This window comes from Pterocles gutturalis, unplaced genomic scaffold (genome assembly GCF_000699245.1).
Source record: "Pterocles gutturalis isolate BGI_N339 unplaced genomic scaffold, ASM69924v1 scaffold770, whole genome shotgun sequence".
Lineage (NCBI taxonomy): Eukaryota > Metazoa > Chordata > Aves > Pterocliformes > Pteroclidae > Pterocles > Pterocles gutturalis.
In genome coordinates, this window is record NW_010140362.1 from 7,016 (window position 1) to 18,016 (window position 11,001).

General features: G+C 37.9%; 1 protein-coding gene across 1 annotated transcript in view; it reads right to left on the reverse strand.

The window, feature by feature from the left end:
- Nucleotides 1-635: 635 nt before the first annotated feature.
- AHRR (aryl-hydrocarbon receptor repressor) overlaps nucleotides 636-11,001 on the reverse strand; it is a 29,213-nt gene continuing 18,847 nt past the window's right edge. The window contains exons 4-9 of the mRNA XM_010083604.1: nucleotides 10,226-10,355; nucleotides 8,642-8,775; nucleotides 7,149-7,348; nucleotides 5,376-5,494; nucleotides 4,264-4,405; nucleotides 636-1,755 (exon numbers count right to left, since the gene is read on the reverse strand). Of these exons, the coding sequence (XP_010081906.1) occupies nucleotides 636-1,755; nucleotides 4,264-4,405; nucleotides 5,376-5,494; nucleotides 7,149-7,348; nucleotides 8,642-8,775; nucleotides 10,226-10,355 (1,845 nt within the window). The remainder of the gene's footprint in view (nucleotides 1,756-4,263; nucleotides 4,406-5,375; nucleotides 5,495-7,148; nucleotides 7,349-8,641; nucleotides 8,776-10,225; nucleotides 10,356-11,001) is intronic.

Genomic DNA, 11,001 nt, shown 5'->3' on the forward strand with positions numbered 1-11,001 from the left:
TATTACGAAGGAAATCTGGGAAGAACTTCAGTTTGAAGTGAAATAATATCTAATGCATTTTATAACAGTCATTTGTTTTTATTAATGCTATCCTTTTAACTTAAGAAGTTGTGTTGGGAAGCCCTTGCTGGTTGCCATCAATTTAATGCTGAGATAAAAGAATAGCTGATGCTTCTTATTAGAGTATCAAAAAAAAAAAAAAAAGTAAAAATTCCTAAGGTAAACTGCCCACAATGAAGACCATAAACATTTTCCCTTTGCGCAGAGGCATCACATCAGCTTGAGAAAAACAAACACAACAAAGGCAGGAAAGAGAAATAGCTAGACCTTGGTAATGAACTGTAGACAAGAGAGGAAAGACTATAAAGGCAAATTAGCAAGTATACCTGTGCAGTGAGTAATTATTATTTTTCTGTGCCTGAGGTTTTACCTTTCTTTCTTTCCAAAGATGGCTAAGAGAAGGGCAGTGGGGAGGTGGAGGGTGAAGGATGTATGTGTCTGTGTCGGGTTTTTCTCACACACAGATGCACACACTTTCTACTGGCTTTTAATTTTAGTAACTCATTTAACCCAACTGGAAGAGAATCTACAACTTCTTGCTTTTAACATTATAAATATTCCAAATGTTGGAAAATCTATTGTAAAAATGTACTTTCAGTGGTTTTATGAGGCACAGGACCTGCTAATGTATTTTCAGGGAAGCTTGCATGTATGCTGTTCTGTCCACTGTTGGACAATGGTGGAGAATCCAGGGGCTCACGCTTGATTGCTTGAACCAAGCAGGGGTTTTTAAATTCACATGGCATTTTAAAAATTTCATTATTCTGCTCTTTCTCTTCCCCTGGGCTGGGGCTGTAGAAGTGGCCATAACACGCCATGGGCGGCAGGTCAGACATGCTTTCCAAACACCCAGAGGAGTTCTGAGGGCAAAATGGGGCCCCCTCCTTGCTACGTGAACCCTTGCAAGATCTGTTCAGGTTTAGGTTGTTGGCATGATTTGCTACGATGCATTGCCAGTTATGTGGCATGTAAAGGCATTGCCTGAGCTTCTGACAAGGTGAGGCTGGCTCACAGAGGTCCGGTTCTGTTTTGAGGTGCACTCTATTGGGGTAGCTAAACACCTGCTTTCTCACCGAGCTGTTCTCATCCATCCAGGCTCGGTTTTGTGACATCAGGTAGTTATCGGCAATGTTTTCGGAATCGGAATCGTATTCCGTTTTGATAGGCATCTCCAAGGGAAAGGCTGCGTCATAGAGAGACTCTGAGGATATTGATGGTCTCTGCAGTTTCAGATGGTCTGTCACATAGTTCTCCACAGAACGCTGTTGTACACCTGCGTAAGACTGGCAGCTTTCTGTGCTCCCCCAGTGGGAAGGGCAAGTTGATGCTATATTTAAGAAACTTTGATCTCTGTTGTAGAATGATCCAGCTCTCCTGTTTGAACATGTGTTCATTCGCTGGCTCATAGGACAAGAGCTTGAGTTTCTTAAAGTCCAGCTACTGTTTGTGGTGCCGGTGTTTTGAATGCCTAAAACTGATGTGTTAGAACTGAGAGGTTCCTCCTGCATAAAACACTCACCATTTGTATGAGGCTCAAACTTCACTTTTACATTATCTTGTTCATTTTTTACTGCTGTCCAGTTAAGATGCTTCCACTGGCCCCGAGTTTCAGTGGCACTGTTATAGGAAAGTCCCTCCAGGTTTCCTTTCAAACTGGCAAAACCACTTGGTATCTTCAGTTGTTCATCTTCTTCCCTTTCAATAACAGTAGAAAAAAATCAGTCAGTCAGAGTTTTCTAAATGGATGTTTTCTGGGATACAAATGGAGTCACTCAACATTTATTACAAGCAATACTTTGTCCTAAACTTAATATGGGACTCCCACACTCTTGTGTCCATATAACCTTTGCATTTGTTTGAGAGTAAAATAGGGTGTGCATGCATCTGGGCATCAATGTGTGTGCACAGTTACCTTTCTGTGGCACTGCTTTATTTAAATTCTGACATGAATTTGTTGTTCCATTTCAGGCACACACTTCACAAAGACTTTAAATATTGCAGTACAGTATAGTAACTATGTTACACTTTTGTTCTTCCATTAAAATATATCTCAACAGTATTTGTGTGCAGAAAAATCTAGAGATAAAATACAAAGAGTATCTTAAATGAGATGTATTTTGGTAATAATGAATTATTTGGACACAGAAGAACTTTCTGGTCAAAGTGATTTGAGGGAGAACCATAGAGGTCTTATATTTTGAGAATGCAGAGTTATCTGAGAGGAAATAAAATGCCTGAATTAAGTGTCCAGAATAGTCGCAGGTGTTCATATTGGGTGCAGGTTTGTTTTACATGTCTAACTTAATTCATGTTGTCTTTCATTTTCTAAGATGGCCAGTGAATTCATTTTCCATGACCTCCAGCTGAAGTACTCAACATTAGTGAAGAGCTCTGGCAGAGAAAGTTGCCTGAGCATTTCCATGCCCAATGCAGCAGTTTTCAGAACTTGGGGTCCAAATCATCCGGTTCAGGATTTGTCTGGAATTCACTAACGTGCTGATTCCCAACCAGGCAGGATCAGTGCTATGAAACCATCCTCCCCCTCTTCAAACAAGAAGTGGACATCTCAATAAGAAAACTAGCATGAAAACCTGGAGACCTAGTAAAGGTTTTAAAAGGCTTTTTCTTAGCTCATTATTAAGAACTTTTTCCTTGGGTATGGACTCCATGTGCAAGGATAGGATTTTCCAGTAGAGGGAGTCCATGTTGTTAGAAAAAGAGAATGTCCCACTGTAATAAATGTACATCAAGAAAGGAAAATATTTTCTCTTTTTTTCCATGAGGTATTAAATATTTTCAGTCCTCTGCTAAATACTGTCTCAAGATGCAAGTGGTACGATACAAGTTTGCTGCAGGACTATCTTCTTAGGAAATGGTCTAATTGGGAAGCAATGAACTGAACAAAATGCAATAGTCTCAAAAGCTTTGAGCCCCAAATGAAGAATTTTACAGTGAAATATTACATAGTGAAAACTCTCAAAAGGAATGCATGTTTCCAGGAAGATAGCATACATTTTACCAAAAAAAAAGTAGCAGTAAGGATGAAGTCTGTCGCAGACTATCAGGAGGACAGAACTGAAAATAATCTCCAAGGCCAACTCGTGTAACACTTAAGTCTGCAGGAACTATCATGCACAAAGAAAGGCTTTTAACCACTAAGAGAGTAAAAATGTAACTAAATAAACATCAAAGAGCATCCTTAATTATGCAAAAAAACAATTTAGAATTAGAGACTAGAATATAAGAAATGGATTAAAAGAATCTGCCTCTTAATGGAAGTTCATTCCCTCACACAGCAAGACGATGTTTGCGCAGTCCCAGTAAAGGTGAAGAGTTCCACCACCCTCAGGTGGGAGCTCCTCTGCTATTCACATGGATCCTGGGAGATATGCTGCCTGCAAGAGAGATCTGCTCTAGAAGTTCAAAGACTTTTTCATTTATTTCTTTCACCTGCGAGGCATCAAAAAGGAAAAGAACAAAGATAACAGCCACATTTTTTCCACTGGGCCAGATAGTGGCTGTGTACACCTCCTGGCCCCTGCTCATTCAGTCCACCCTCTTATCTCTTCCCTCAGACCAGCTTGAAGAGATACCTCAACAAGGCCCACAGGAAGGAAGTAAAGCCTATTTGGAAGGAAAGGGTAAAACCTGGTGGAGAGGTCCTCTTTGAATGCAAATATGTGAGAGGAGCTTCCACTCCAGGGCTGAGTCTACAGCCAACTAGATGAGCATCCCTGTTAAGATTATATTGAGCATCCACAACTAAAAACATGAGCTCAGCTGCCATCCATAAAGGAAGCAAAAAGAGCTTAGCATAATCAGATGTTAAAAAGTAGCAAAACAAGGACACTAAATCATCAAAGATTTTCAGCTGCAAAGTAAAACAAAACCCATAAAATTTTTTTTTTTGTGCAAGAAAGTTAGAACTGATTAATAATAAAGCATTTTAGTTTTGAAGCATCCTGGTTTAATATATGTGTACACTCAAGTTCAGAAGAAAAAAGACTGAAGAAAATAAATATTGCTTAGGATTATAACAGCCATTTCATATGATCCACAATAAAAATGGATTTCCATTTGGTAAGTAAACTAAACCCTTCTCATACAGCTCTTCTCTTAGATCACTACAGATCTCATACATAAAATACATTTAGTTTTCTGAAATACAGATTTTTTTTTTTCAGTATTGGAAAATATACTTACTTCAACATTTGCTGTTGGGTAAGGACATATTCTGAACAACCACTTCGATACAGAAGTTGCGTGTTAGCTTGAACCCAGACCCAGTGATCTTCATTTGTTTGTACTTTGACTAGAGAAATGCCATTTTCTCCATTATTCTTTGCTATACAATTTAAAAGAAAATCTATTTTAATACAAGCAGTATTTAATATTTTTCTTACCTAACCTACAGATGAACGTTCACAGGTTTGTTTGCTGGAATCATCAGGACAGGAAAGTACAAGCTAAAATATGTCACAGAACTATGCAAATTACATTAAAACAATAAAATATGAAAAACCTAATGAAACAGTTAGAAACACTTAAACTGTAACCAAGGAGTTTTCAGTATTATTAGTCCACTATCATTTTTCCCTCTCAGTAATAGTACTACACCAACAAGAAAATGTTTGTGGAAAATGAGGGTATGACAGAGGGGTGGTTTTTAAAAAGTTAAAGGTTTCCAGCAGGTATGACAGAAGCCTGAGTACAAGTCTACTCAAGAATAAGTTGCCCATTGGGGAAGACTCACCATCAAAAGTTTATCCATTGTAAAATCTGAAATACAGCATAGACTCTCATAATATTGCCACAGCCAGACACTGGAAAAGCATGAGTCAAAGCTGCAAGCAAATCGTGAGTTTTAAAGACAATACATGCTAATTTTCCTCTGTTTTCTGATCTTTGTGGAAAACTAGCATTTGTAACATATTATCCATTTCTCCTCAAAGTGGGATAGATATGGTAATTTTTTATTAAGATTTTAACACAATCTTCTTAAGTTCAGTGCTCCTATTTTTAGGAAAGCATACGTTGAGTATTCCTATTTACTATGATTGTTCACATATTTGTGGATGTGGCATCATAGCATTTCTGCCCACTCTGAAACACTAGAATGATTCAGCACTATCTTTTGAGGCAGACAATTTTTTTTTTTACATTTTTTTTACAGAAGCAGTTTTAGAGAGAAGAAAAAGAGAGCATTGGGACCAAAATCTGGAAAACCTAACCAGGGAAAAGAAACAGCAAGGTTCCCTCTCCATGAAGGAGATATATATATATATGTATAGTCCAGAAGTGCTTAGCAAACACACCTTTGATTTGGTTTTCAGTGATCTGCAACACATTGGTGAAAGCTGCACCTTCATGGTGACTGTTTCTTCCATATAATTCTGCTGCTTCACAGATACCAGAATTACCTTTGGAATTGGAGCTGCAGAGGACAGAACATGTGGAAAAAGCCTTATCAGTGAATGACAGTAAAATCACAAACTCTGAAAGGTGTGATCTTCAAGCTGTTGACCATTAGCAAAGACTTATGGTTTCAATATATAGTAACCAACAATAAATAATTATGTTTCCTGGATCATTTTGTTGTTCAGACTAGTGTATGACTGGAATTCTGCATTCAATTGTGAGGAATAGTTATGTTTAGGAATATTCTGCTCATGACTTACTATAACTGGAATAAGTCTCAGTTTGAACTGAGACAAATGCTGTGTATATTCTGCTCTGCCTACTCAAGGTACGTTCAAGGTAAGTACATCACACTCACCAGCAGTGCACCTAAGAGTCAGCATGACTTCAATTTGCAATAATCAGATGATTGGAATTGAGTTCTTCCCGTCTTTAGTTCCAAAAGCATATTAGGCCTTGTAAAGGGTGCAAAGTCCATAACACTTCTTTACAAAATTTTCCCTTTATTAAGACCATCAGAAAATATAAATTTGCCCACCATCCCTGGCCAGCATGCTTCAGGCCTGAACAAAGGAAACATTGAAGGTAAATGTCCACTTCATTCTTGTCAAATCTGGCCACTGTCCAGTCAGTTTGTAAAATTTAAGTAAAGCACCTCTCTTCTAGCAGATGAATTCTGATCATCAATTAATTTCACATGGGCCACTGAAAAACTAGCAAGTGGAAATTACTTTCCAACCCTGTTCCAGAAGCCTGCATAGTCCATTATATCAGCCTTCCAGTAATTTAATTCTTGTCAAGAGGATGAATGTGCTAGAACCACATTACCTGTCTGGATAGTAAATCCACACATACACAAGCATATTCTAATTAAAAGCCAAATTATGATGCTGTCAGTCACACTGGTGAGCATTTTACTTCACAGTAATGGACCTCATTGCTGTAAGGTAATATTTAACCAAATAAGAGAAAACATAATCCTAGCCCCAAACATCAACTAAAATTCAATCATAGTAGGGTAACAAAAATAAGTGTTGGGAAGGAAATGAGTCTGAACACAATCTGTCCTTCTAATCTTCTGTGATTGCTACCAAGTGATCAGCCCCAGGCCATTTAGTGCAATTGTAGACTTATGTCTTCATATGCCTTCTGTTGTAAGATAAATACATACACCAAATATATCTCATTTGACTCTATATGAACACCCACCCCCCACATAAACATGAAGCTTTCTAAAGTTTTGCTTTTTCTTTTTTTGCTACCAAAATGCCCAAGTCCAAACAATTGTGCTACCAGAAGATACTGAAATTTGAGAACTCCTTATAAAAAATACTTTTTCTTTTCCACTTTTACAACTCATAGAATGACTTACTGTGATGGTAACTTCTGAAGGGTAGGCAGATATCCCAACTTTCCTGTTTTTAGATAAAATTATATATATGCTAATATAATATGTATTACATATAAAGTACAGCATGTTATCTTGTTATGTTATGTTATATTGTAGTTACTATGTACTAGATAACTAAATCCAGACAAATTATTCACTTTTCTAAAAAACAGTTTTAAAATGGAGAGTTCTTTAGCCTAATTTGTGCTTTTTACATGCATAATAAACATAAAGCCCAAAGTATACTTTGCTAACTGCTAAAAGATTAATTTGTAAATACTTTGCATTCACTGCTGCTGCATCATCAGCTTTGTGTTTTGCTTTCACAAGCAGGCTTTTCATCTTCATTTCTGTCATGGAAGGGAGCAGAAGTGGTACCACTATGCAGAATAAGGACAGCTGAGGTGGCAATACAATTCCTGATGAGGACTTCTTCCTTTGTCCAAAAAGAAACTTTAGTTTGCCTTGGAACTGCATTGTCTGTTATACAAAAAAACAACAGAATTACCTTAACCATTTAGCGTATAAACATTCGAAATGCAAATACAACCTAGTGCCATCTCATTTAACACCAAAACCCATTTTGAAACAGGGAGAAAAGCTAGGAATTTCATTATCTTCATACAGTTTAAACCATGCCATTTCAGAGGCATCAGTCAATTACTATCAACAGTAAAATGAGACATTTGAGGCTGGTTTTTGTTTTTTTCTCTCCGGTGTACTTAAAGTAGAAGTTCTGCGTTATGTTCTGTTTGCCGAGACGGGCAGTGTATGGTGGTGCAAACAGCTATTTCCTCTGTGCCTTACTCTGAAGCTGGCACTATAATTTTTCCATGCTCTGTTCTCTCCAGTGAGATGGTTCCTAAATTTCTTTCCTCTTGCCCTGCACTTTCTCTGGGAAATATATGGACTGGCGTAACCAAAGGGCTATGCAGGCAGATACCAAGGGAAAAGATATGCCCAAGATAGTCAGATACAAAGGAAGGAACCATCTATCCCCACATCAAATCTCCATCTAATCAGAAGGCAGAGATCAAATTGAAATAGCAAGCTGCTGCCTCTCGGTGAAAAAATTACCTACCACAAAATCAGTCCACTTGAGATGGGCATTTTCCATTGAGCTACAATATTAAAACAGGGATAGAGAAATGACTAAATGGTATATCTGTTCATAGTCTTCCAGCAAGTGAGCATCTGAGACAGAGGTTGCATTTCCCTGCCTCGTGCTGATCCTCTCATTTTCTTTGCATGTGCTGTACTTTGCCTTAAGAAGAAACAGCACTGGTTTTTACTAAGCAAACTGGGAAGTGATTTCTAGAAATGAGCCGCTCCTGGTAAAGGATATTTGAGAAGCACGTGAGAGATTCCCTAATTCTGTTTTTTGTTATTAAAGGATTCTTTACAAAAGGGGAAAATGGATCATTATTATTCCTGTTCCTTAAAGAAACTACTTTGTGCTTAAGTATTAATGGTTGAAACTCAGGCTTGCTGCGCTTGTGCTAAGCCCTGTACAAACCGACAACAGGTACTACGCAAAAGAGCTTAGAACACAGAAGTTTATAGATTCTTTCAATTTTAAATATTATTAACTTCTTTTCTCACTCTTTATACATGTTAATAAATGTATTTAGATGTTTTTTGTTAGTGCACAGCAAATGAAAAGTGTATCCTGTCTAGGACTCTCCACAATATTTATGTTCAAATATTTTTCATATGAAGTAATTAAAATCTAGTATATCATGACTACAGTTCTCTAAGTGAAATTATACTTACAAGGAAGCCAGAAGTACTGTCCAACAAGCAGCGAACTCGACAGATGAAACAACGAGTTAAGAAGGAAGAGTAATCTGCTGTCGTGCTGTCATTCTCTTGTGCTTTAAACAATTTACTGAGAATATATTCTTCTCCTAGGAGCAACAGTGAAAGCAATATATATCAGATCACACAAAGAATTCAGATGTCTGTAGCCAATTGAAGAAGCTGTTATGGAAATTGCTAAAATTACTTCATGGAAGAGCAAATATTAAATTGTATCATGTATAGATACATCTGCACATGCTCTACCGAAAGAAAAAAGAAAAGCTCTAAAATGGGATTCAGGTGAGTTTCTTCAGAAACGTTGACTATTTTATTTCCTGAGGTTTTGTGATTTTTAATGATGCAAAGCAGCGTAGCAGATGTTGCTGGTTTTGAGATTAGAGATCACAGAAAATGCATTAGAGAAAGGAACAAAATAAGGAAAAATGCTTATGCAAGAAAAAAACAAATTAACAGTGGCTGATTAGCTAGTGTTCAACTGTTGCCTCCTTGATTTTTAATGAAGCATTTTCCAGTTTTGGACCACGAGTGCATAGCTTTTGAAATACTGAATTCCCAAGAGACACAAGTATTGTTAGAGAAGTATGAACTCAGGAACTGAAATTCTCCACTACATATATTAGGAAAAAAATTCAAAATATTTGTAACTTTTAGAGTTCTAAATATTAATGCACATTGTTCAGTTTGTTTTCTGTGTACTTCCTATGAAATCTTGCAAAGTTCCTCAGATCCCCTCAGATCTCTGTAAAACTCTTGCAAAACACAGAAACTGCAAGAAATTCTACCAAAGTTTCCTGACTGTGTTCCTGAAGAATAAAGGCTGCCGAAGGATTTCTTGCAAGTTTCTCCCCACCCATCTGCAGGCTGCTCTTCCTCAATTTCTTTCCTCAGTTACTTCCTCACCTTCTGGTGAAATACATACGTTTTGCTGGAATCAATAATTCTTTATAAAGTTAACAATTTCAACCCCATTTTATTTTCTGTAGTTGTGATTTCAGCCTAACGGCTCATGTAGGAGGAACTTTTAGCCCACATATCCACCTGCTATCCTAGGGAAATATAGCCTCAGAGGAGAAAGTGCATTGCTAAACCCACTTATTCTTACGAAGACTCCTGTCTGCATGATTTTGCATGGGAAAACAAATGTCAGAAAGTGAGGTTGCCAATGTGGTACTATACAGAAACGTTTTGCAGGGGATTTTTTTGAGAGAAATACTAATGTCCTGATCAGCGTGAATAGGCTGGCAGGATGAACACTGATGCTGTTCATTCTGCATGGATAAGAATATCTGTAGGTACATTAGTCAGAAAAAAATAAGGAAACATCAACTTTTTAGCCTCAACAGCACACACTACCTTATAAATGTCAAAGATCTGGAAGAAATATAATCTATGGGACAATAATATTACAAATGAACCAGCATGCAGCTTTCCAGTGAAGAATCTGACTTGACGTGGAACAGACACGAGTGTAGGTGGAGTGTAATTCTACCTCTATACAGTGGTGCCTATGTTTCAAATGAACATGTACAATCCCACCTGTTTCTGTCGGTAGTTGCTGTCCAGACAACATCTGGGGAGGATTCATGGCCCAGTGCAGTTGTCTACAGAAATCTTGGCGATCATCCACGTGAATGTAATCATATATGTTTTGGTGCATTACATCAGTCTGAAACAATTACAACAAGAAATGTTTAATTTGTAAGTGTAGTGGGGCAGACACTTATCTTTAGCTTGATACATTCCTTAAAATAATAACTGGTGTTAGATACCTTCAGAGCAAAGACTGATTGAGGAAAGCTGTTTCAGAGGCCCCTGTTTTTCACATCTGCTTTTTGACTTCGCATCCTAAGATGACTCTTTATTCTTAACTCTTTTGTGCATATGCAAGTGTGAGCCATAAAAAAGTCCAACTGGCAGCCGGTGACTACTGGCATCCCCTAGGGACTGATGCTGGGACCAACTCTGTTTAATTTCTTGATTATTGAATGATGTGATAAGAGTGCACTCTCAGCAGGTTTGCAGAGGGTACCAACTGGGGAGAGCACAACGGCTGCTCAGACCTTGACGGACTGTAAAAATGGGCTGTCAGGAACCTCAGGAAGTTCAATAAAGTCAAAGTTATCTCTAATTTGGGGTACCCCAGGAAAAGAAAAACATTAGCATACCAAAGTGAGCCCAGGAGAGTGCTACCAAGACACTTAAGAGGGCCGGAGCACATGACTTATCAGGAGAGGAAAGAAAAGGGTTTGTTCAGCCATGAGAAGAGAAAACTTCAGGAAGAACTTACTGCTGTCTACATCAGCTGAATTAAT